The 27,024-nt window shown below is 40.4% G+C and overlaps 1 protein-coding gene across 2 annotated transcripts in view; it reads left to right on the top strand.

Moving 5' to 3' along the window:
* The window catches only part of DLC1 (DLC1 Rho GTPase activating protein), a 569,878-nt gene extending 545,057 nt beyond the window's left edge, over positions 1–24,821 (top strand). For both annotated transcript variants that reach the window (XM_068278607.1, XM_068278608.1), the window contains 10 exons: positions 3,592–5,000; positions 7,878–8,054; positions 11,485–11,644; positions 11,739–11,937; positions 13,218–13,431; positions 14,536–14,650; positions 15,446–15,664; positions 18,355–18,572; positions 19,367–19,540; positions 24,312–24,821. In XM_068278607.1, the coding sequence (XP_068134708.1) occupies positions 3,592–5,000; positions 7,878–8,054; positions 11,485–11,644; positions 11,739–11,937; positions 13,218–13,431; positions 14,536–14,650; positions 15,446–15,664; positions 18,355–18,572; positions 19,367–19,540; positions 24,312–24,432 (3,006 nt within the window). In that variant the 3' untranslated portion in view covers positions 24,433–24,821. The remainder of the gene's footprint in view (positions 1–3,591; positions 5,001–7,877; positions 8,055–11,484; positions 11,645–11,738; positions 11,938–13,217; positions 13,432–14,535; positions 14,651–15,445; positions 15,665–18,354; positions 18,573–19,366; positions 19,541–24,311) is intronic.
* The last annotated feature ends 2,203 nt before the right edge of the window (positions 24,822–27,024 follow it).

The raw sequence follows: 27,024 nt of genomic DNA, 5'->3' as shown, positions 1-27,024 counted from the left end.
TCTTTTTAACCTTGGCACACACAATACTATCTCAAACGTCCAGGGAAATGTATATGTTTAGTATGTGCCTGTGTATTAAGGTGGTCCTCCAGCCCAATATTTTGTAGGGTTTCTCCTCACTTTCCAGATAATGCAGGAAGGTAGAAAACTTCTCCCCAAAACAAGAATTCCCTTTTGTGGAATTTTCCACACTTTGGGCTTGATTCACTAAGACAAATAGCATGCCTTATCCAAGTTAACACACCTTATCAGAGTAGCATAGGGAGCGCTACGATCTTATGCCTGCCAATTGGCAATGACGAGAGCTCCACTTGCCCTGCCCTGAACCCCTGCGGGTTCGTAGTGCTCGCTGTGCTACTTTGATAAGGCGCGTTATCTCTGATAAGGCATGCTATTTGTCTTAGTTAATCAAGCCCTTTGGATCTTATTCAATTTACTTTTTATCCTAAGTTTTCTCCAAGGTGATATTTTTACACTTAATTTAACACTTTAAAGCCCCATACACAGGCCTGACTAAAGTTGGCTGGGGCGGCCAGAAACGACCACCTCACCCGACAGGTGTGTGTGTGTACAGGAGCCCGCGACCGCCACTCTACAAGCGATCTGCCCGATGGATCAACTTGACTGATTAGTGGCCAACATCTATGTGCGTACCACGTGATGTCTTGCATGCTCCGCCACTCCGTCATCCCACAGAACGCGTTGTCGGCTACACAGCTGACATGCGTCGGTAAAGGCCGGCCCAGCGATGTAGCCTAAGGGGACCGGGTGACCTCCATCAAAGGTGTGTACGCACCTTATGCCACCAACAAGCAAGGAAATACTCAGAATAATTTTGTCAGTACTTTTTCAGCTACTTTTATGGTACTGAATTGCAGAGTCCTGAAAAATTATTTTAAACAGAAGATAAAAAATTATCTCCTAGGAGAAAACCTAGAAGAAAACGGGAATTGAATAAGGGATTTCCTGAGACTGTGACCATCGGAAACAGAGGAAATTTCCCCCATGGGAGACGATCGAAGCCTCAAAGATCCTCCCTCTTCTTCACACTATCCAATGTTGTTGGTCCCAATTTAATTAGAAATGCATTTTTTTTTTGCTTTGTTTGAGTGCGTTCTTTCACATTACTGCTGCATTAAGAGACTGGATAAAAACTAATCTAATCTGCAGAAAAAGTAGAATTGTATTAAAAGTGGGGAGATTGAGCACTGGCAGTTAAATGTATTAATTTGTTTTCCATATCTTAAGATTTGTTACTAAAACCACAAACTGCCACATGTCGGTCTATTAATTGTCCTCTTCTTTTTCTCTTATTTCTTTGTGTGCAGCCTTTGCACAGATGTTGGGACCTGCTTACTTAATGCAATGTTGCCTCTAGCACTGCTGTTGTTAATTATATTAGTTCGGTGGGGGGTGGAAGCTTTGGTGGTAACTTTGCTTAACTCGGCCAGCCTTTCTCATGCAGACTATCCCAAGAATCCTTGTTTATTCTGCCCTTTCCTCCGTATTTGGATTACTAAATCAGCAAGCTATTCCTTCAGAGACCATAAAGTTGTATATACAATTTAGGAAAATATTGTGCTGAAGGCTATGTATACATTAAGTATCCACTGGATCTACATCTGGCCTCTGTTATGAGGGTGCCTAGACCTCTTAGGGCCTGTTTCCACTACACGCAGATCGGACGCAGATTGGATGCAGAATGTATGCAGAAAAACTGACTCCAATGAATGCCTATGGGAAAATCTGCATCATAAAAATCGCGTTTAGTGGAAACAGGCCCATAGGCATTCATTGGAGTCAGTTTTTCTGCATCCAATCTGCGTGTAGTGGAAACAGGCCCTTACAGGTCTTGGGGCTTGAGTGAGTTGAGATTCAGCAAATACAAGCTTATATAGGCAGTTCTAGCATGCAAGCCCAATGCCATGTCCTGTGAAGGCTCTAAAGCCCAATCTACACGATACGATTCTTTGTACAATTCGATTACGATTCTATTTACGATCCGATTAAATCCGACATGTCCGATCGGGATTCGATTAGATTCAGTTCGATTTGCCATTGTTTTGCAATGTCAAATCGAATTGAATCGAATCGAATCCTGATCGGACATGCTGGATTTCATCAGATCGTAAATAGAATCGTAATCGAATCGTACAAAGAATCGTATCATGTATATTGGGCTTAAGACTTGGGGACACATGATGCAATTTTCACGTCAGATCGATGGGAAATTGCCCCTTGTTTGATTTCCTACATGTCCGATCTGCTGCTGATTGAGAAAGGAATAGGATACGATTTCCTATTAAAGTAAACGGAAATGATTGGAAAATGCTCGGAAATCGATTGGAAAGCAAATCGGACATGTTGGAAATAATCGATCTGACAGTAAATCGGCCAGAAAATCTCAGTGTGTACCCAGCATAAGACCAGTACTGCACAAGACTGATCCCTTTCTCCATCAGAAGCAGATCGGACATGTTGAAATTTATTAAATGTTTATCTGATGGGAAAATTGCATCATGTGTACTGGGCATTAGGCTGGTCATACCGGTTTCTCTGATCCATTTTTGCCACATTAGATCAGTTTTGTTTGAACCTGCCAGTAACGTTCTGCTTCAGCAGCAGCTCCACATACAAAAGCCTGCTGTTCACCTCTTCAGCTAAGCTTCTTCGGGTTATGTGATTGGATTTTGTAGTAGAAAACAACTGAACACTTAATTAAATCAGCTGGACTTTAAAGTTCTGACCTTTTTTTAAATAAGGCTCATAGCAGTTTTTATTCATTGTGAAATATTGTCAAGTCAGAGGTAACAATAGTTGACCTAAAATGCCACATTTGGATTGTACAAAGCTGTATCTGTAAAAATTAAAATTTGCATTCCTTTATTTAAAAGCATCCAAACATTATGTGAGGGGCACTGAATCCTGCAAATATATCCCTGTTCAGATTTCTGCAGAAATCGAATTTCTATAAACAAAGCCACTGCTAGCTCAGGTGATGCAGTACAAAGTTATGCAGTCATTAATCTACTGGTGCTGCACCCCATACCCGGTCAACAAAAATTTCCACTTTCCTTATTGACTCTTGCGCAATATTATGACCAGAGGTGATAAGTTAGGCTTTGGGTTTTGATCCAGTTTTGTTTTGATAGATTTATTGAATAAAACTTCCAAATAATTAAAAGCTGGTATACACAATGCAATTTTCACATCCGATCGACGGGTCGATCGATTACTTCCAGCAAGTCCTAGCTTCTCCCGATTGAGAATGGGGTCAAATTTGTGCAGTAGTGATCTGAAAATCTATCCTGTTCTCCATCAGGAGCAGATCAGACATGCCGGAAATTATCAATCGACCCGTTGATGTGATAATTCCATGGTGTGTACCAGCCTTAAAAATGATTAATGATTTATTCTTCATTAGGTAGGACTACATTGTGCTTTGTTTTTAAAGTATTAAAAAAGAGAGAAAAGTAAAGCACCTCTATGGAGAGTACTATGTTTTTTATATTTGAAATTTGAAATGTTTGGGTAATTTGAGAATTTTGCCTGTGGGAGACCAATGAGATTAATCCTCTATTTACTACTCAGAGTGAAGATTCAGATGAAGATGAGCCTTGTGCAATCAGTGGTAAATGGACATTCCAGAGGGACAGCAAGAGGTGGTCGAGACTGGAAGAGTTCGATTTGTTTCAGTGTCATAAGCCCATGCATGGAGAATCCCTTCTGCTGGCAAATGCAGCTAGCCAGGAAAGCATTCTCACCGACCTAAGTGAACACCAGGAAGTTTCCTCCATCCACAGTACCAGCAGTGACAGCCAAAGAGCACATGCTCCGAGTGATGCGGGCACCACCAGAACAAACTCCGTGGTCAGTGTTTGTTCTTCTGGAAACTTTTTTGCAAATGATGATTCATTTTGTAGCCTTCCATCACCAAAAGAACTTTCCAGTTTTAATTTTAACATGAAAGCAAATGAAAAGAACTCAAGGTCCAGAACAAAGAGTCTTTTGAAGAGGATGGAAAGTTTGAAAATCAAAACCTCTCACGGCAAAAAGAAATCTCAGCCCAAAACCGGTCTAACAATAAGTGAACCTATATTACAAGAAGGAGTTGATGATGATAAGCTAAAACAGCTCAACTGTGTGGAAATTTCTTCTCTTAATGGAAACCACATAAATGCCCCAAAAGTACGTAAGAGGAGTATATCGAACTCAACGCAGACGAGCAGTAGTAGCAGCCAATCCGAAACGAGCAGTGCAGTCAGCACTCCTAGTCCAGTCACAAGAACAAGGAGCCTAAGTGCGTGCCACAAACGAGTTGGAATGTATCTTGAAGGCTTTGATCCATTCAACCAGTCAACCTTTAGTGATGTTCTTGAGCAGAATTATAAAAACCAGAGGGGTTTTGGTGAGGATGTATTTTTTATCCCTGAGGACCACAAGCCTGGAACATTTCCCAAAGCACTTTCAAATGGAAATTTGTCTCCCGTGGATAGCAGTTCTTCTGTAAACTGGCGAAATGGAAGTTTTCATGGACATGATTTCACAAGGGAAAACAGTGTCAGCAGTGTGAATAGCTGCAAAAGTTCTTTCAGCAGCAGGAGGCGCAATTCTTGTTGTTCTGAGGGGAGCCGTTTGAGTATCTATGACAATGTCCCGGGAACTTTTCTGTACTCCAGTAATGGTGATCTGGCTGATCTGGAAAATGAGGATATTTTCCCAGAACTGGATGACATCTTGTATCATGTGAAAGGAATGCAGAGAATAGTCAACCAGTGGACAGAGAAATTTTATGATGAGGGGGATTCAGATTCTGCTCTAGACTCTGTGTCTCCTTGCCCTTCCTCTCCCAAGCAGATCCATTTAGATATTGATAATGACTGCAGTGTGCTCAGTGATCTGGACAGCACAGGGAACTCTCTGAATGAATGTGAGGTGACAACAGTAATCCAAGGGAGGAGAGACTCTGGAGTTGGCGCTTCGTTGACCAGATCCAACAGGTTAGTAAAGTTTGTGTTTGTGAGTTTTACGGCCTTCTAAGAATAACAGGGAAAAGTTGTTAATATGTGAATGTGTTGATTAATTCTGTAGATAACTCATAATTGAGGGTGGCTGAAACTGTGTAGCTGTTATTGTTTATAACTCAAAAGTGAACACAGCAAATTCTGACTGCAATGAGGATGATGGGGATAGGGATATAAACTATATATAGACCACTTTGGTCAGAATATTTTTTCGTGAGAGGAGTGTGCTTGTCACTGCAGTTCAATGTGCTTCCTACCTTGACTGTATTTAGCTTGAAGGCGAACCAACCAGGAGTGAGTATGACTTTTAAATTAGGAAAAACAATAGAAGACATTTCCCAGCATTCAAATAGAAAACGTGGCTGGAAAAAAATAGGGAGGCGCATACAAGTAGTTTGCGCATTTGTTTCTTTAGTTGCATAGTTAACGGCTCATGTTTTCCAAATTTAGTTTCAAGCACAAGAGCAGGAGCCTGTATCGGTCACCATGCTGGTACAGCCCACTCGAGACCTTTAGTGCGTCGCCAGACCCCACCTTGAACAATAAGCTTGGAAGGCTCAGGAGTCTATTTGGAGAGCTGAATTAAATTTCAGAATTTATGTAGTTCTGTGTAGTTCTGTGTTTGGTTTTAGTTGGGCTTTAAATGAAGCCTGTAGTTATCAACATTAGATCATTGCATGATCCAGCCAAAAACGCAAACGTCATGTAATGTCTTTTGTGTGCCAAGCAGGTATGAAAAGGTTTGTGAGCATAGAGGGCCACATGGCAAAAACTCATTTTGAAGTTTTCCATTATTGATTTTACAAGGTGCTCAGTGATCTTTCAGAGAATGGCCAGATATGTATAATGCCTTTTCATGCCCTGAACAAAAGATCTGCTTGCATATGGTCAATATTAGCATTGACTGTGGTTATGAGTTGAAGGAAAACTATGACCAATCTAAAAATAGCTGCTCTGTAATGTAAACTATCATGCACGCATATGCTCATAGAAGTGTAAATGTTTAGAATTCTCGTGTGAAATTTCATGTGAATCTGGGTTCAGCTGACAGGAAAGTGTTGTGACCTTTCTAACACAGCTTCCTGCATAAAGAGCAGGAAGCGATGGTGTCAGATCTATTGAAATTGCAGCAGGACATCCTTGGGAGCGGAGAAAAGTAAAGAATAACTGCCGTACATTTCTGATAAAAATAATAAATATAATGTAAGACCAAAGTCATCTGGAAAAAATGGACTCCAGGCTTTACTTCAAGTAACCCATGATAGTGCATGATTGTGTGTGTCTGGCTAGAATAGGGCCTGATCAGTAATGCCAGCGTATTCCATTGTTGGTTTTGCTTCTATAATGAAATATCAAAAATACAACAGATCTACTTTGTTATTTTTGCACACTCAGTTGCTTTATTGCTTTGCTAACACTACATGAAGAGACCACAGCCTAGGTTTCGTGGTGTTTTCTTATTCCACCCTCCTATCCCTTCCCAAGCAACAGAGCAGCTTATATTGAGTCCATGGAGACTCTAAATTCAGTTGTGTAGAGTGGAGAATTTGCCGAATACAAAACGTTTTGCTCAGAATTCTGCAATAAGCAAATCTAAGGCATCAACTGCCTATCGCTGCCTTGACAACTGTAACTCATCAGCTGCCGGTTAATTGATTGGCAGCTGTTGTGTTTTGATATTTTACCCCTTTGTTTTCTGGGTAATGGGGATTTGCGTATTAGGTATACTTTCTGCTTGGCACTTTTAATCAGTAATTGTCTTGATATACAGTAGCGTTTAGTTTTTAAAGGGAACTTGAAGTGAGAGGAATATGGGGGGTGCCATATTTATTTCCTTTTAAACTGTACCAGTTGCCTGGCTGTCCTGCCGATCTCTTTGGATTCAGTAGTGTCTAAATCCCACACCTGAAACAAGCATACAGCTAATCTAGACAGACTTCAGTCAGAGCCCCTGACATGTATGCATGTTGGGGGTCTAAGGCTAAAAGTATAATGCCTGGTACACACCATGCAATTTCCCATCAGATAGACTGATCAAATCGATTAGTGCTGACAGGTTCAATCTGGTTTCCGATCGTTTTTCTGATCAATTTACGATCACTTCTATAGAAAATTGATCGAAATCAGATGGGACCTGTCAGAAATAATTGATTTGACTCCTCTATCTGACAGGGAATTGCATGGAGTGTACCAGGCATTGGAGGCAGAGGATCAGCAGGACATCCAGGTAGTTTGCATTGCATTGTATCCCTCTCACTTCAGATGTGCTTTAAAGTGGACCTGAGCTCCTGCACAGTACAGAAGGAAAACAGAGAAATGCACCCTGTATGTAGAGTGTTTAGCCTGTCTAATTACAAGTTGTAATTTGATCTAATTTGTAAACCTAGGATGTGAATGCTGTCTGCTTCCATGAAAGCAGGGAGTAGACACACTGCAGATGTATTGCAGGATTTGTATCAGCTGTAACAAAGAAATGTTATTATGCTGTTGCTTAACTTTTAGAGCAGAGAGGAAGTTCTGAGTTCAGGTCTTTTAAGACACAGAGCTGTGGGAATATACACAAAGTAATTGATTAACTCTCTGCTCTCATTGGTCACATGGATTGTGAAAACGTGACTACGTACATTTGGTGCACTGAAACATCTCGAGTCCCACTTCTTCCTCTATTGCACATTTTATTTATCTGAACTTGCCAAGACTTCATTACGTAGGTGGTGGTTCTGATGATTCCATGGTGAGCAGTCATTACAGTGATTCATAAAATGTAAGCTGAGGCTTGTTCACTTAATCATGGCGAATGTGTGAGAGATCTAAACCTCGTACGTTTCCTAATCATTTCTTTATACACTGCAGGCATCCATTCAGATGGCACAGCTTCCAGAGCTCACATCGGCCCAGCTTGAGGTCTGCATCACTACAAATCAACTGCCAGTCGGTGACTCAGATTAATTTACTGCAGAAGTTCTCGCTTTTAAAGTTAACTGCTCTCCTGGAGAAATACACCCCGTCAAACAAACATGGATTCAGCTGGTAAGCATGACATCATAACGTGCGAGTGGTGTGGGCTAGCTGTGATTAAGGATTTTTTAGTCTTGGTGTAATACCTGTTCCTTAAAGGTATTAAAACAATGGCTGTTAACTTTAAGATTTGTTTATAATGTCATCTATTAAACTGGGCTAAATTACTGGAAGTCCAAAACCAGAAAGAAAAGCTTTGTAAAGTATGAAGGAAATAGTGTGTGAACCCTGTGTTGGGTTCTTTACTGCTGTCGCAACCCCTTGTGGCAGTTCCACGCTTATGTTCTGTCCTGGTAGGAAGAAAACCAATCTCTCCAACAAGGACAAAAACCATGTTGGATAAAATGTTTCTTTTCCCTTTTTTTTTTTTTCTTTTGTGTGGTAGAATTAGCATACATTTAATGTTTTCATTACTGCTTCTCATTTTTTGCCCCTGAGACAACCAAGAACCATATCAATGCCATGGAGTTCCCTCCAGACTGAAAATGAGAAATCCTTCTTGGCTTTTTTTTAAAATATATATATATATATATATATATATATATATATATATATATATATATATATATATATATATATATATATATATATATATATATATATATATATATATATATATATATATATATATATATATATATATATATATATATATATATATATATATATATATAATTTTTTTTTTTTTTTTTTTTTTTTTTTCCTGGATTTGGCCTTTTTTGGGCTGCTATGGCCTATTTTACTTTATTAATTGTACTACATCAAGCCTGCTGTGTTGTTATACTTTATTATAAAGATTCCATGCAAATGATAGTGTTCTATGGTATAATCAGGACTGGTGCTGCATTTTGGTGTAAGGTAATTAATGTATAATCATACCTATACATTATAATGGTTATAGTGATTGGAGGCAGTGGGTAGTTTTGTGGTTTGGGTTTTTTTTTATGAATTACTCCCCTAGAGAGACCAGTGGTGAGGAGTTTGAGACGTAGATGCGGAGACTGGAGAATCGGTCAGTAACAGCAGTAAACAGACTGAGTAATGGAGATATATTTTAAAACCATAAGCATTAAGGGATCCTCTGATCTCTGCAGGGGAGCAAAACCATTAATGGATTATGGGGCATTTGGAATAGTTAAAGGACACCCATAGCGACAATAAACTAATGAAATAAATGATTGTATATATCTTCCTTCTCCTAAAAATGACTTTTTAAGATATTCCACAGTTTTATTTTGTGTTTGAATCTACTTTTTAAGTTTTAACTGTTTTATTGTTTTTGCTCAATGACACATTCATTGAAGTATGCCAGAGCTAAAATCTATGAACCTTTTTATCTCTTTCCTGCTCTCAGAAGCCATTTTCTGCTAGGAAAGAGTTTTATAGTTGAAATTTCTTATCAGTGAGGGTCACACTGTAGTCACTTCCTGTCTGAGTCAGGACTGAGTCAGCCACTTACATACCTGATATTTAACTCTTTCAGGCAGAGAAAGAAAAAAAGGAACACAGCATAGTTATTAGTGTGCTTTGCACTGTACATACCCATGTCTATCTCATCATGTCACACGTCACTTCGGGTATCCTTTAATAGTAGCAATAACAATATTGTATTTTTTTTAGCACTGACATGTCCCACAGTGCTTTAATTACAGTTCTTCATTAACTGTTCCTGAGAGGAGCTCACAATCTAATACATACCCTAGTCAGTTTTATGTCCCTATTGTAGAGGCCAGTATTCAGGGGAACCAATTAACATATCTGATTTTGGGGTGTGGGAGGAAACCAAAGTACCATTAGGAAACCCATGCAAACACGAGGAGAACATACAAACTTCATGCAGATAGTTTCCTGGCCCAGATATGAGTACTTATAAGCTCACTCATTCTTCAATGAGTTGCCAGTGGCATCAATGGAATCTGTAATAAAAGTCCCATCTACATGCCAGATATCTGTAGCTCAAGCTTCTTTAGTGTTTTCGATGTTCAAAGGCCCGATTACATGAATTCTCACAGACTGTCATGGCGTACAGAAACCAGGATCTGTAAACATTTCATGCGTGTTTAAGAGTCTCTCAGTATGAGCCATAATGTTGTGAGCTTTCGCTATGTATACAAAGCGGGTATTATCCTTTCCATTCAGTAATTCTCCGATGTGAAGAAAGATGCCGCCATGGCGACTTGCATGTTAGGCGGGCGGCTCGGACACTAAAGTGCTGGATGTATTTTAAATGGTTTGGAGCATAAAGAGGAATTATAGAGCATTGTTTTACTGTGACTCTTTTCCTGAACTCCTGTAGCACTGGTCATGTTCCCTTCAATTGCCTTTCTTGTTCAAAGGGCTCATTTGTAGAGCTGATGTTTCTGGCTGACAGCCCCTAATGCTTTACACCAGATCCCTGCTGCTCTGCATACTGCTGGGTGGCAGACCTCACTTTTGGGCTTTGTTAACAGCAGATCTCCATGCACAAAACCTTCTTTGTTAAGCAGACTATTTTGTCTTGATGAACAGGAGAGTGAAGAAGTGACATTATTAGGGGTCTTTCGCAGCAGGATTTATTGACTTTCTTTTTGGCTTCTGCACAGCCTTCATTATTCAGCTGAGTTAATAGAACAGTATCCTCTGGCTACAAGTTTAGCAGAAACTCTTCATGGAGCTCTGAAGTGAATTACTGAGCTGGAATCCTGACACATTAAAGTGTATCTGGACACAAGCATCACAAACTACTGCAGAAGCTGTACTGCAGGAGAATAGTAACCCTTTCCAATCCAATTATCCAATTTAAAAAGTCCCACAATGCATTTGCCTTTATGAATCATGAGAGCTAAGTTTGCAGATCACTGGCATAGGGGACTTGATTGCTGGAGTGCTTTTGCATCAGGGTCTCAATTTCCTCGCACTATAGCACCTTGGCCAAGTTCTATCTAGCGTGTGTCCTTGATATTCCACTATGCCCACCCTTATTGTAAGCTACACATCGAACCATCCTGTAGTGAGCTCACCTCATCTCCTATCAAAAATCTGTTACTCCTTCATCCCTGCTAACCACATTCTGTGCCCTCCTGTCTGTCTTACAGTCCTCAAATATATAGCCACACCTTTCACACAGCCATCAACCAGATTCTTTGAGCACACTCGCTCAGCACCTTCATTGGTTCGAGCTGTGTTTTACCTATCATTAACTAATTTTCTAGTATTTCCAGTAGTAGCTGGATATGTGGGTGTTGGTAATGTGAGGAAATTAATTGATCTGAGCCAGGAAGTGATAAAAAGCAAAGGGGGTTACCATTTCCTGTTGGAGGAGTAGGGGCAATTTACTGTGGATATTTTTTCAAATTAAATGTTCAGGTATTCAGCTGTGTCATTTAGACAGTATCACAATGCATTGTAAAAATATGAGATTATTATGTTTTCTAACTTGTGGTGTTCTCGTTTTGTCATGCAGGGCTGTACCAAAGTTTATGAAACGGGTCAAAGTTCCGGACTACAAGGACAAAAATGTTTTTGGTGTTCCATTAACAGTTAATGTTCAGAGGTCTGGCCAGGCATTGCCACAGTGCATCCAGCAAGCCATGCGCTACCTGCGTAGTCAGTGTTTGGATCAGGTATGTCTAATGGGACGTAACTGGAACGGCTACTTATTTTTTGACAGCTGAACTTGCAAAGATCACAAACTACATTGCTTCTTTATTCCTAAAGGTGGGACTTTTCCGCAAATCTGGAGTGAAGTCTCGGATTCTGGCACTGCGAGAGATAAGTGAGAACAGCGTTGAAGGGTCTATCTACGAGGGGCAGTCTGCTTACGATGTGGCTGACATGTTGAAGCAGTATTTCCGGGATTTGCCTGAACCTCTTCTCACCAACAAACTCTCTGAAACATTCCTGCAGATCTATCAGTGTAAGTAGTTATCATTAATGATTTTCCATACAAGATACTATTTCTCAAAGACATAACGGTGACAATGGCTGAATGTGAAAGTACTGGGCCTGCTGCATGAGCTTTACATCTTCCAGTTTTTAACTGATATACTGATATATAAGTTTTACTCTGTATTCTAAGAGTGTTTCCAAAGCACTGGGTAGTCACACAGTTTAATGAATATAAAGTGGTGCGTTTCAAGCCAGTTCTATCATTTTACTCATATATGCCCAAACCTGCCTGTATTTGCTCAAGGTGACTGACTATCTAAATAACTCTTTAGGGTTTACATCTCTCAATTAATTTAGAGGACCTGAACTCTTGCACAGGACAGAAGGAAAACCTAGAGAAATGCACTGTGGGTATTTAGAGAGTTTAGCCTGTCTAATTTCCCCTTATCTGTGACTAATCACAACTGCAATTTGATCTCTCAGCTGTGTCAGCTGGCCACCTCGGCAGAGTAGCTAATTTTTAAACACCACATGTTAACCCTAGGTCTGCTTCTGTGAAAGCAGGAAGTAGACAAATGTTTTTTCTTTAAATGTAATTATGCTGTTGCTTATTTTTTAAAGCATAGAGGAAGTTCTGAGTTTAGGTCCGCTTTAAAGAAAGTAATCCTAGAATTCTGTTGCAAAATTCCTTTTAAAACGTACTTGTAAAGCAATGTCTGCTGGGAGAAGATGACTTTTCACGTACAAAACTGCTGATGCTCTCAGTAAAGAATGTTGTAATGGAATGTTGGGTTTTCAAGTTACAAAAATATAGTTTAATTCCCTTTCCTAATAAACACTTTCTGGGAATTCTGGGAATTGAAGCCACTTCACCCTCCCACCACCACAACAACAACAAATAAACTCCACTGCACAATTTAACAATTTACTTGTGGTCGTCACCTGCACAACTCTTGACTTATACTAACACCATACACAAGCGATCCCCTACTTACAAACCGGTTCCGTTACCGGAGATTGTACGTTTTTTTTATATGTAAGTTTGTCGTGATATACATAGTAAAACATGTATAAATTAGTTACTTTCAGACACTGCTAGACTTGGACATATGGTACAAACTGTTTTATGTTTGTTTTTTGTTGTGCTTTTAATGCGTTTTAAACTACTTACAACAGTTTAGGGAACTTTTTCTTGTGTGTGTAATATATGTATTATGTATGTGTGTGTATCTATAGCCCTTGCTATGGACTGCTAGATATAACAGTTACCACATCGAGGTTATATTGAGTTTTTTGCATTCTTTGTAGATGTTCCGAAGGACCAGCGTCTCCAGGCAATCAAGGCTGCCATTATGCTGCTGCCTGATGAGAACAGGGAGGTTCTGCAGACTCTGTTGTACTTCCTGAGTGATGTTGCTGCAGCTGTGGATGAAAACCAGATGACGCCCACCAACCTGGCTGTGTGCTTAGCGCCGTCTCTGTTCCACCTCAATACTCTGAAGAGAGAGAACTCCTCTCCCAGGTATGTTGTTTACAGCGCCTTACTTATGTAAATTAATACATCTCAACAAAGTGGAATTCTGCTAGGGTGGATGCAGTCATCATGTAGGTTTCTCTGTAAAGTTTAGCTAGCTTCACCAACTTTTTAAGTGGTAAGAGTGTTGGAAAGTTATCATTGGAAAATAGATCTGGTTATAGAGTTTGGACATGTACAGTATACACAATGCAACTTCCTAAATCATTCCCATTATCGAACAGAAGCCAAACGGACATGTCGGAAATAATCGGTATGATCTCACCAGTCGCATGGGAAATTGCACCATGTGTACCTAACATTAGGGGGACAGCCATGCAATTTGCATTGTTTAACAGGAAATAATGCTGGGAACACATGATGCGATTTCCTGTCTGATCGACGGGTGATCAGGCAGGAAGTTGTAGCGTGAGTACATGTCCAGACTGCTCCCAATCAATAAATAGATTGATTTTCTGATTATAACCTTGCAAAATCACTCCCTTTCTCGATCAGAAATGGATTGGACATGTCGGAAATAATTGGGCCGGAAATTGTTTCCAGCATTAAAGCGTACCAGAGACGGATATAACTAAAGATTTGATACTTACCATGGCTTCCTCCGGCCCCGTAAGCACATCAGATTCCCTCTCCGTCCTCCCACGGTCTGCCGTTCAGCTGCAGTCAGCCCTGGTAACTGACTCAGTCGCATCAGTAGCGGGGTCTTCTGTGCATGTCCAGAAGACCCCGCATATCCCTCTCACTTCAAGTTCTGTTTAGTTGAAACCTGAAATAAGTAAAATATAGAAAGTGACATTGCATACTTCCTTTCTAAAATGCTACTTGCCTGGCATTTGAACTTATCCTCTGCCTTTAGCGCTTTTGAAGACCCTGACCCAGAGGATGAACATACTGACTACACTTGATGCATTCTGATTTCAGGTGTCGCTCAAACCGCCAAAGCCAAAAGATAACCATTACAGCCAGAAAGCAAGCATTTTTTGAAAGGAAATACACATGGCACCCTCCCTTATTCTCATTAGTTCAGGTTGTCTTGAGTAAATTCTTGTATTTGCTGACCATAACTGAATTTACATTTGTGTTTTCTTCTAGGGTCATGCACAGGAAACAGAGCTTGGGAAAGCCTGATCAGAAGGATCTGAATGAGAATCTTGCAGCCACACAAGGCCTGGCACATATGATTGCTGAATGCAAAAAGCTCTTCCAGGTATTTACTGTTGCTTTGTATCAGAGCTGATATGATACATACAGCATATTATAGAATGGCGGTGTAGTGGTTAGCACTCTCGCCTTGTAGCGCTGCTTTCCTGATTTGAATCCAAGCCAGGGTACTATCTGCAGAGTTTGTAGGGAAGCCATACGGGGGAGATGTGTGAAATAAGTAAACGCGATGGAACTGTATAGGGGAGGGGACCACTAAACACCAGGGAACTGTATAGGAGCTGAAGAGGGGCCATTAGACCCCTGGGAACTTTATAAGGGAGGAAGGTGGCCAGTAGACATTGAGGTTGGCCCATGACAAGGTCCCAGTGTACAATTTCGTCCCACTTTGTATTTGAGTTCAACACCCCTGTCCTAGACTATGATGGACACATGATAATAGTAGAAATTAGATTGTGAGCTCCTCTGAGGGACTAGTGACAAGACTAAATGTAAAGCGCTGTGGAAGATTTCAGCTCTATATAAATACTAAAAATAACCAGTTACTGGTTGCCTCTATACACCTGCATGCAGACTTACCAAAATACAGCAGTACAATTTGTTTTTTCATTTTCTGAAATGTTGAATTCACTCTGATTACACAAATACTTAAAATGTGTGGATTAATTAAATTGTTGCATTGTTTGGCAGTAGTAAATATACGCCATTTACTTTGCCGCTGTGCTAATAATAGTGATTTGTAAAGTCTGTGCCTAATCTTTCCCTAAACACATTAAATCATTTTACAACCATGTTATTGTTAGAAGGCTCAGCTGATCTGATCTTATTTTTTCCATTCTAGATTCCTGAAGAAATGAACAAGTGTCGCAATTCCTACATGGAACAAGACCTGAGGCCAGTGTGCTTGGATGAACTGACCAACGGGAATAGCGAGGGGCTTTGTGACTATCAAGCTTTCCTTCAAGAGGGCATTGACAACTTGCTGAAAGAGGCCAAGGACAAGTTCAAAGGTTGGGTCAGCTGCTCAACATCTGAGCCGGCTGACCTGGCCTACAAAAAAGTGAGTTGCGCTCTTTCACGTATGCGGTTATGAGGAATGTATTCATTTGTCTATTTTAGTTGTGCAGGACACACACTACCAAATACCGAGCTGGTGCTTCTGTCAGTCTGCTTCATTGATGATGAGCATTTGTAAAAAAAAAAAAAAAAAAAATTTTAGGCAGCAAAAAGTCTTGCACAGTATTAGATGTTTCACCAACGATGCGGTGCTACGGTTCGATAAACGTTCAACAGATTTTATGGTGGAATCTGTTGAGAATCTGTGTGCTGCATATGAGGAAATGTTATCCCTTTGTGATCAGAATCAGATCAGAGAGGGAATGACACAGTCCAAATGTGTATGGGCACCTTAATACTCCTACTTTACAGCAACCCACCTGATTGCTTTGAGAATTTGCATTGTGCAACTTTTTTAAGTCTTTAGTGCTGGGAATACACCATGCAGTTTTCCTTAAAATATGCCTCTTTAAAATCGTTTTTAGGGCACCCATTTTATTGTAATTGTGGATAGAAGTGGGGGGAAAAATCACAAATGTTACAGGGGAGGGTTGAGTGACAATGCGATGACCATTGCTGTCTCAGATTAGTGGCTTGCAGGTGGTACACCAGCCCCTAAGACAAGGCGGTTGCTTGAGTTTATGCTGTGCTATGGCTCTTGTGAGGTGTTGATTTGTCGCTTGACAGTTGATTACTTTTTCCCTCCCTGTCCTCAGGCCAGCAGCACTGCAAAATATTTGGAAACCCTCACATTAGTTAGTAGCTGATCAATGGCTCTGTGCTATTTTTAAGTGTCTACATGTTCTTGTGTATGTTCCTTTCATACGTAGCATACAATGCCTCACTTATGATTATGTGGTAATTTCTCTACAGTTCGGTAAAATCATACACTTGATGTTCTTTATTAGTGATGAGTTCAGTATCCTAAAAGGGAACCTTAACTCAAAAAAAAAAATAAAAAACATGAGTTTTACTTACCTGGGGCATCTACCAGCCCCATGCAGCCATCCTGTGCCCTCGCAGTCACTCATGGCTCCTCTGGTCCCCCGCTGCCAGCTAGTTTCGTTTTTGCCGACTGAGAGTCGGCCGGCCGCCATGCGTACGTCTTTACGCATTCCTGCTGGTGCAGGAAGCTATTGCAGACATCAACAAGTACATTTTTACGCGTTACGGGTGTAATGCGTAAAATGTCATGCATTACACTCGTAACGCGTAAAAATGTACTTGTTGATGTCGGCAATAGCTTCCTGCACCAGCAGGAATGCGTAAAAACGTACCCATGGCGGCCGGCCGACTCCCAGTCGGCAAAAACGAAACTTTTTTTTGTGGTTAAGGTTCCCTTTAAACACATCTTTAAAGGGAACCTTAACTGAACGGGGGGTATAGAGTTTTACTTACCTGGGGCTATTGCCAGCCCCCTGCAGCAGTCCTGTGCCCTCGGCGCCGCTCTGGAATCCTCTGGTCCCCCGCTGTCACTTAGTTTCGTTTTTGACGACTCACCAGTCGCCGGCCGCCATGCGTATTATTGGACGCATTCACCAATGCAATTAGCGCTATTGCGGACCGCAACGCGTACAAAAATACGCGTTGCCGCATTCCGCACGCGTAGATATGCGGCAACGCGTATTTTTGTACGCGTTGCGGTCCGCAATAGCGCTAATTGCATTGGTGAATGCGTCCAATAATACGCATGGCGGCCGGCGACTGGTGAGTCGTCAAAAACGAAACTAAGTGACAGTGGGGGACCAGAGGATTCCAGAGCGGCGCCGAGGGCACAGGACTGCTGCAGGGGGCTGGTAATAGCCCCAGGTAAGAAAAACTCTATACCCCCCATTCAGTTAAGGTTCCCTTTAAAGCGGTATTGTCACCATAAAAATCTAATTTCAACAGCAACTGGTCTGAGTGTATTAAGTGATAAAGATGCTAATCCTATACTCAAAACTTTTTCTGCTGTTAAGCCCCGTCTACACTATAAGATGTTGCAGCGATCCGGCGGCTCGATTAGCCGCCGGATCGCCTCTTCCGCGTGCCCGCGCGTCCCCGCTCCGCATTAGAGTCCCCGCTCGATTCCCTGCCATTGTCCCTTCGCGGGGAGCGAGCAGGGAATCGGCGGTGCGGAGATCCGTCCTGTCGGATCTTAGGAGCATCGCGGCCGCATCTACTTGTGTAGATGCGGCTTTATGGTTTGGAGTTATCACATACTTTAGGAGCACTGGCCCTAGTGCCAAACAGTTGAATGCTGGGAGTTCTTTTTATCCAGAATATATTCCTCCTCTTCCATTTATTTCCCTGCCTAGCAGCTTATCAGAAACACCCTCTTATCACTTGTGTTTACAAGCAAGGCTGAGGTGACTCAGCGATTGGATGTGTAAATAAAAGACAGTGCAGTTCCTAGTATACACCTCAGTGGGAGTGTCTGAAGACTCTGGGAGGAGGGCAGCTAATGAATACACAATGAGCAAGAGAAGGGAGGGGGGAAAACAAGAGTCAGGGAGGATATGATGTCGGCATTAGCTTGGCAAGATGGCCACTGCTAAAGAATATAAAATTCACAGGAATCATTACGTGGATAGCACAATACATCTGTATGTAAGTAGAAGTAGTATTTATCTACTTATATATGTGTTTTTTATTTCTAGGTTAGCATGGGTGTCGCTTGTTCTTTAATTTTCTCTGCTGTCTTTTCTATCTCAGGTACCTGATGGTCCTCCTCTTCGCCTGTGGAAAAGCACCACTGAGATTCCAGCTCAGCCAGAGGACGTTCTTCAGCGTCTGCTTAAGGAGCAGCATCTATGGGATGCTGATCTGCTAGACTCAAAAGTTATTGCAACTTTGGACGAGCAAACTGATATATACCAATATGTGCAGAATAACATGGCTCCGCATCCGGCTAGAGACTTTGTTGTTTTGAGGTGAGTTTAAAGTAAACCTGGCACCTCTTTAGTAAAAGTAAACGTCTGCACAACCCATGAGTTTTTTTTCATGCGCTTCTTAGAGCCAGTTCAAACCAAACGATCCGATCAGCGGATGTTATGTTGATCAATGGGATCCGTTCACATTACTCCATTCGAATGGATCCATTCAGTCTGTTCTGCCCGAATGGAGCTCAAGTTATCGAGTGGAAGTCACGGATCAAAAACTGTTGCCCAAATAAAATCTGACCCCTTTGGATCAGTTTTTACATGGATCAGTTTTTGATCGTATTGTTTTACTAGCAGTTCTTCATCCTTCACCAAAATTATGCGCTACCTAAAATATGCCTAGCCTATTTTAGAAGATCATTGTCTACTTTTAATAGCAGCACAAGGCGCCCATATATTTTTGATGTGTCATATATTTTTTGACGGTAAGTCAAACTGTTGCTCTCTATGGAGATGCTCTAGCCTTCTCCCCATTTAACATTTCTAATGGTTGGTCCACTGATCATGTGACTCTCTTCAGGACTGTAACAGACAGTACAGGGCCTCTGGTAGTGACTTGACATTTTTACTTTAAACAGAATGAAGGCCTCCATTTTCTGTTTTATGTGACCTCTACCTTTTAGTACGCGTGTCAAGCGGACAATGTTATTGACCATTGATGAATCAAACATTGCCATACCTGTAGCTGTTAACATATCCTATGACAATCCGATGTAAAAATTTGGTTTTAATATAAAACTTAAATAATATATTTTTTTTAAATGTGTATGCTTTCATTTGTATAGATCATGGAGGAGCAATTTGGCTAAAGGAGCTTGCATACTTCAGCTTACATCGGTGGACCACGACCAAGCTCCTTTACTGGGAGTAAGAGTCAACGTACTGCAATCCAAATACCTCATAGAACCTTGTGGCACAGGCAAATCCAAGCTAACCTATCTGTACCGGGCAGATTTAAGGTAAGCACCACAATTTAGAAATCTAGATGCCATCTACAGGGGGATTTCTACCTTCGTGGAAAGCACACTTCCTTCTAGTCTCTAGAGAAATGAATGAACATATTTTAAAGCTACGTTAGTAAATGTGTGCTTAAAGCGGATCCGAGATGAACTAACTATAATAAGTAACTTGCCTATATATCTTGTCTAAAGTTTAGATAGTTTACACAACATACAGTATCTAGCTGCAAAAGTTTCAAAAGTTTGATTATTTATTCCTGTGATACAATGAGGGCAGCCATGTTCTGTTTGTCACATTGTCACAGGCTAAGAGCTGGAGATGCTATCAGCTTGCCTGTGTGTAACTTCAGTCCCCTCTCCTCCTCCCCTCTGCCTCTGAAATCAGTAACAGGAACACCTCCCTCTCCTACTGCCCAGACTGAACTCCTGTAAGCGCTTGGTACTGTCTAAAAATGCCGAGGCACTCTGAAAAACTGTTGGCGTAGTTTGTTTAGTTTTATAGGGAATTAGAGTATTAAAACAAAAAACGCATTGGGCTTGAGGAATGCCCTATAAACTACAGGGTCTTCTCAAAAAATTAGCATATTGTGATAAAGTTCATTATTTTCTGTAATGTACTCATAAACATTAGACTTTCATATATTTTAGATTCAAATACACACAACTGAAGTAGTTCAAGCCTTTGATTGTTTTAATATTGATGATTTTGGCATACAGCTCATGAAAACCCAAATTTCCTATCTCAAAAAATTAGCATATTTGATCCAACCAATAAAAGAAAAGTGTTTTTAAAACAAAAAAAGTCAACCTTCAAATAATTATGTTCAGTTATGCACTCAATACTTGGTCGGGAATACTTTTGCAGAAATGACTGCTTCAATGCGGCGTGGCATGGAGGCAATCAGCCTGTGACGCTGCTCAGGTGTTATGGAGGCCCAGGATGCTTCGATAGCAGCCTTAAGCTCATCCAGAGTGTTGGGTCTTGCGTCTCTCAACTTTCTCTTCACAAAATCCCACAGATTCTCTATGGGGTTCAGGTCAGGAGAGTTGGCAGGCCAATTGAGCACAGTAATACCATGGTCAGTAAACCATTTACCAGTGGTTTTGGCACTGTGAGCAGGTGCCAGGTCGTGCTGAAAAATGAAATCTTCATCTCCATAAAGCTTTTCAGCAGATGGAAGCATGAAGTGCTCCGAAATCTCCTGATAGCTAGCTGCGTTGACCCTGCCCTTGATAAAACACAGTGGACCAACACCAGCAGCTGACATGGCACCCCAGACCATCACTGACTGTGGGTACTTGACACTGAACTTCAGGCATTTTGGCATTTTCCTCTCCCCAGTCTTCCTCCAGACTCTGGCACCTCGATTTCTGAATTACATGTAAAAGTTGCTTTCATCTGAAAAAAGTACTTTGGACCACTGAGCAACAGTCCAGTGCTGCTTCTCTGTAGCCCAGGTCACTCGCTTCTGCCACTGTTTCTGGTTCAAAAGTGGGTTCATGCTTCCATCTGCTGAAAAGCTTTATGGAGATGAAGATTTCATTTTTCAGCACGACCGGGCACCTGCTCACAGTGCCAAAACCACTGGTAAATGGTTTACTGACCATGGTATTACTGTGCTCAATTGGCCTGCCAACTCTCCTGACCTGAACCCCATAGAGAATCTGTGGGATATTGTGAAGAGAAAGTTGAGAGACGCAAGACCCAACACTCTGGATGAGCTTAAGGCCGCTATCGAAGCATCCTGGGCCTCCATAACACCTGAGCAGTGCCACAGGCTGATTGCCTCCATGCCACGCCGCATTGAAGGAGTCATTTCTGCAAAAGGATTCCCGACCAAGTATTAAGTGCATCACTGAACATAATTATTTGAAGGTTGACTTTTTTTGTTTTAAAAACACTTTTCTTTTATTGGTTGGATCAAATATGCTAATTTTTTGAGATAGGGAATTTGGGTTTTCATGAGCTGTATGCCAAAATTATCAATATTAAAACAATAAAAGGCTTGAACTACTTCAGTTGTGTGTATTTGAATCTAAAATATATGAAAGTCTGATGTTTATGAGTACATTACAGAAAATAATGAACTTTATCACAATATGCTAATTTTTTGAGAAGACCCTGTATATGAAAGGAATACAATTATGCAATGAGTAAAAGTTTATCTCGGATCCACTTTAAACCCATGTGGTAAAAAAAAAAAAAACCTCCACAGAGGGGCACCATTGCACATGTTTAGGAATGGTCAGTGAGATGCAGCATTATGCAAATGTATGCATCTTGAAAATAAACCAAATCCTGCTGAGGTTAAATTTGATTGGTCCATTTTCAAGCTGCACAAATTTGCATACAAACTTTGCATAATTCAGCATCAACTTGAAATTACTTGCATATCATTGACCACCCCTACACATGTTGAAGCTGAAGTATGGTCTACGCCCTCTGAGTTGATTGGGTTTTTGTATGGCTGTCTTGGAAATGCACTGTAGGCCCAGACACGCATGCTGCTCCTTCAGTGTTTGTAAAGAGAAAACACTGCAGCATTTTGTTTGGATTTATATAATAATAATAATCAGATATAATAATATAATATATTATATAATATATCAGACAAAAAATTAATATAATATAATTTATGTCTGATTAAGCAGTGATGTGTTAGAGCATAAGAAAGTTATATTCCTTACAGTGACCTGAGAGAAATCCCTGCTGTGAAACCTGTTTTCATGTGACCGATGCTTTCTTCTATTAAGTTTGGCATTGTCAACACGTTAATGACAAGTCTTAGTTAGACTGCCATTCACTCTGCCCACATGACTGAGCTTGTCACCACCATCCCTCATCACAGGCTTCCTGTCAGAAGTACCCTCTGTGTTTTCAGTTTATCCCTCGTCTAAATGTGGCCCAGCCTCTATTCAGGAATCTTCTTCTGATGAGATTTTCATTTCTCTTTATATATCTTGTGTAGATTGAGGTAGGCTTGGACACACAAATTCCTTTTTATGACTCGGTTCTGTAAACTTAATTTAAAGGGACACTGCAATTAAAATGTCACATGCTAGTAGTAGAGCTTTTGTGTACATGTATATTTTTCATGTCAAGAGTTAAGACAGATATTTCTATTTTGGATTATTGAACTCCTAGTTTGCATTTGGTGTCCTTCCTGTTTGTTCAGATTCACAGGGCTTGTTCTTACCTAGGGCGTTTTGCGGTTTTGGGTTTTTTTTTTTAAGCGCCGGGGATTTTCAAAATCGCCCTGAAATCTCTTGTGCAATGATTCCCTATGAGAGAGTTCACATCTGAGCGTTTTGTTTCCGATCCAAAGTGCTGCCTGAACCATTTTTAGGGCAATTTTGCTACAATGGAAGGTATATGAAAAACGCAAAATGCTCACAAAATCAATTTGTGCGGTGATTGTGTTTGCGCTTTTAAGAATAAATACGTTGTATTTATTCTTTTCCGAGTCAGAGTTCACTTCCTGACTTGCGCCAGGAAGTGAAAAAACAAATCGCTCTGCAAAAGCGATTTGAAATGCGCTTTCCACAAAATCTCAACGTGCAAGTAAGCACCAGGAGGGGGGAAAAATGTGCAAAAAATTGAAAATCATTGGCGTCAGCGATTTCAATTGTACATGCGAACAAAGCCTTACATTGAACACCATGCAACAGATGTGGATGTTATTTGAACTGGACTACGCTCACCCCACAACCCCTCCTAGTAAAGATCTAAATCCACTATTAGGTCTGCTTTCAGGTGTTGCTTTATAGCCTCACAAGTGACTTTAAGTCCAGCATTTAACTAAATGTATTAACTCCTATTCACTTTAGATGAGTGTGTGTTCTTAAAGAAAACCCCGAGAAAATAAAATAAGATGCCTATATAGAAGGAAGGCTCTGAATCACATCGAGCCTTCCTGATGTGCCATAGCTGAAGCCCCTTGTCCCCAGCAGAGATGGAAACAGCCAGTGTGGGATTCAGCTCTCCTACGTCTGTCCAAAACTGATAATCCTTTAATAATGTTTGTGGGGGGGTTTTTGTTGTTGGTTTTTTTTTCCCCTGCACTGACACTTCTAAGTAATAAGTTACATAGTTTTTTTTTTATGGAATTATTGATTTAGGGAATTACCGTATTACCATCGACCTCCTCAAGATCATTTTTCTTACAATGTGATAATATGGTGACAGCCACCCATGGTTTTCTTTTATCACCTTTTTGATCAAGCGTTTTAGAATTTAATATAAAAAAATATAATGTGAAGGTTTGTTTAAAGTGAACCTGAGGTGAACATTGATGAGATAAAACAATTATAATTTATCCCCCCCCCCCCCCCATTTTTAACTATCCCATGGTTTTCTTTTATATTTAAGCATTTACAAAGTAGGTTGAATGTTTTACTGTCTCTGATCAGTGGTAGCCTATTAAGTGTCCCAGAATTAGAAAAAGGTCAAAAGTTAATGTATTTTATCTATCCCTGCCTTCAGAAGTTGTATTCTGCCAGGAAAACTTTTATGGCTGTAATTTGCTTATCAGCGATGTTTACTATATTCCGGACAAGATACTGACAAGATAGAAGCTGTCGCTTCCATGCCTAAAATTAACTCTTTCAAGCAGCAAAATAAAACTAGTAAAACCGCCTGGTTATTGATGTTTGGCACTACACATGTTTATCTCACCATGTCACATCACCTCGGGTACACTTTAAGATGCAGTGCTTATTTTGACCTGGTGATTGTTCTGTTCCTCATGGATTGTCTTGTTTTGTGTTTCAGGGGCCACATGCCAGAATGGTACAATAAAGTTTTTGGACAGTTATGCGCAGCAGAAGTTGTGAGGATTAAAGACTCGTTTCAGAGTCCTCAGCCAGAAAGCAATAATGGCAAGTCAAGGTGACATCTCAGACCTATCTCGCCATCCTTTTCAAGGAAGTGGAACGGGAGTCAAGTGGAAGATTCTGGACTTTTCTTAAGTTGCTTGGAAAAAAGTTAAATCCAAGATCTGAAGCTGCTTTTTGTCGTTATGGTGCTTAGGGCCATGGACTAAACTTTATCAGCCTTACGGCTTTCATCATATATCATCCTATATGTTTTATTACATATCAAATGACTTTGCTTCTGAGAAGCAAGAGGACTTAATTGGAAACTGTGTTGTGCAAAGTAATGCCACATTCCTATATGCAGTTAGCTTGTATATTGTCTTTTGTGTTTATTAATAAGCATACTGAGGGATTTGGTGTATCCACTGGAATAATTGGTACTCATGCTTATAAACGTATCTGTAAACCTTTTTTTTATTTTATTTTTATTTTGTTCAGAAGAGAAAGATTTGCACAGTGAATGTGTGATTGTGTGTCGTCCTTGTGAATTTAGTCCAGTCATCTAGTGTCTGGTACACTGACAGATTAATTGTAATGGTTTTAATCTCAGGTTAAGTTGCAATGGTTATGGAAGTAGCCAGCTATATGTATTGCGTGAGATTAGTTTGCCGCTGCACGTTTGCTAACCCATCAGTTTAGAGGTCATCTCTTTATTTATCCTCTGTGAATACTATTTAATAATATATCTATTTAATTTGCATGACACAATGTAACTTGAAGGACTGACTCATTTTTTTTGTTTCATAATTTTTTGGCACAATAATCCCATACTTGCCAATATTTTCAAGACAAAATTGGTTCCATAGGATTAAAGCCATGCTCCATGTAGAAACTGAGCTTCAATTTACTATGATAGCACTAGAACATGCATGCTGTAACACAGAAACAATCACTTAAGGTAGTCTGGAGTTAGATTTAAAAGAGAACGCCAAGTTTGAGGCTGCTTATCTAGGCAGACTTCCATACTGGATGCACAGCACTACTTCAAAGAAAATCCGTCTTTGCCCCATTGATAACCGCTACTCTGTCGGCACATCCAAAGCACTGCCTACTGCTTCCCTCTGATGACATCATACTCTAATCTCTTCACTAATGGAGAGCTTGGATCACGGTCATATGAGACAACAAGCCATCTAAATCCATACAACGTGCCCACCCTCCTGGGGTCTGGCAGAACTCTGAAATGCTGATTTTTATTTATTTTTTTGTTGTTATAACAGTAGCTGTGCATTAGTATGTTAGGCTGTGTAGGAGGGGACCTTATACTTTATTTTTTTAGGTCTTTTTTTAATTACATCCATTCCATTTGGCATTTGTGTAGCCTACAGAACATCCATAAACCTATTCAGCCACTCCACACTTCAGCAGATCATGCATTCATATGGCCTTTCTTGGGCCAGACATATACTCATATGCGTATGCATCCAGATCCAGCCAGGGGGGAGGGAGGGGGTGGGGGTCAATGCCTATGCCCTGTACTAAAATACCCCTTGTGCAGCAGGAAGTATAGATTAACTACATAGGTTCCCAGGTCCTTCATAGGTCACACAGGTGACGTTGACTGGCTGTTGGCAAATAAGGTAAATTTGTTAGATTTTTGGGGTTATCCATTTTAACATTGTCTTTTCCACTGAATGTGGAAATAAGCTTACTAGCTTTTTGCTTTTTTTTTTTTTTTTTTTTTTTTTTTTTACTATTACTGAATGAAATGTTTCCTCAGCAACCAGGACTTGGCAAAATCTTTGACCAATTGCATGTTTAACAGCAGTGATCAGGACTTCTTGGCCTCTCTAAATACAAGGACTATATAAATATTGAAACGTTTTTCCACTACTTTTAGCTCGAAACTGAGTTCACCTTTGCTCCAGCATTAGATCCTGTTCACCATCAACTGTTGGCAAGTATGAGTCAACCACAAGAGAACACAACAACTATATTTATATTGTAAACTTGGGTTTATCATGTTAAGACTGATCCCAATAAGGCAACAGATTTACAGAGATCAGAACTGGACAGACGCCAGGAGACGTCAACGCTTGTAAAACATTGAAGCTGGCTCGTAAAACTTTTCACCTATTGTATTGCTGCTTGTGGAAGCAAGTATTTTTTTGGGATAATCAGAAGTAACTTATTAGCTGCCAGAGTGGTCAAACCAGCTTCTGAGTTCTACAAGTGTTCATTATTCCCTGATTTTTATGGGTAGCTGGCCAGGAAAGCATATTTATATTGTATAATAGTAGCCGTATTCCCCAATACTCCTGCAGTGACAATCGTGTGCAGCAAATACTGGGGTGACAAAGGGTTAAAGTGTGAGCACAAGTCAGTGGGTGGAGAGTCTTGATGTGGGAGGAGCTTCTGATTAGGACTTTCTCAGTGGCATAGTCGTACAGGGGGAGAACAAGAAAGTTAAATCTTTAAGGTAATTTAAAAGTATGCAGACAGAAAGGAAGAAACCTTTTGAATGAAAGACGTTGCAAGACTTCTGTTTTACCGTTGTCAGTATTAACTGAAATGTTGTTTCAATGAAGAATTGTATGTTTTATGTCACAGGTTAAAAATAATAGTGTTTAAATATCAGTGTTTCCACATATATCATGACATATCTAAAC

The sequence above is a fragment of the Hyperolius riggenbachi genome, chromosome 1 (assembly GCF_040937935.1).
Source record: "Hyperolius riggenbachi isolate aHypRig1 chromosome 1, aHypRig1.pri, whole genome shotgun sequence".
In the NCBI taxonomy this organism is placed as follows: Eukaryota; Metazoa; Chordata; class Amphibia; order Anura; family Hyperoliidae; genus Hyperolius; species Hyperolius riggenbachi.
This window is presented reverse-complemented; position numbering and strand designations above follow the sequence as displayed.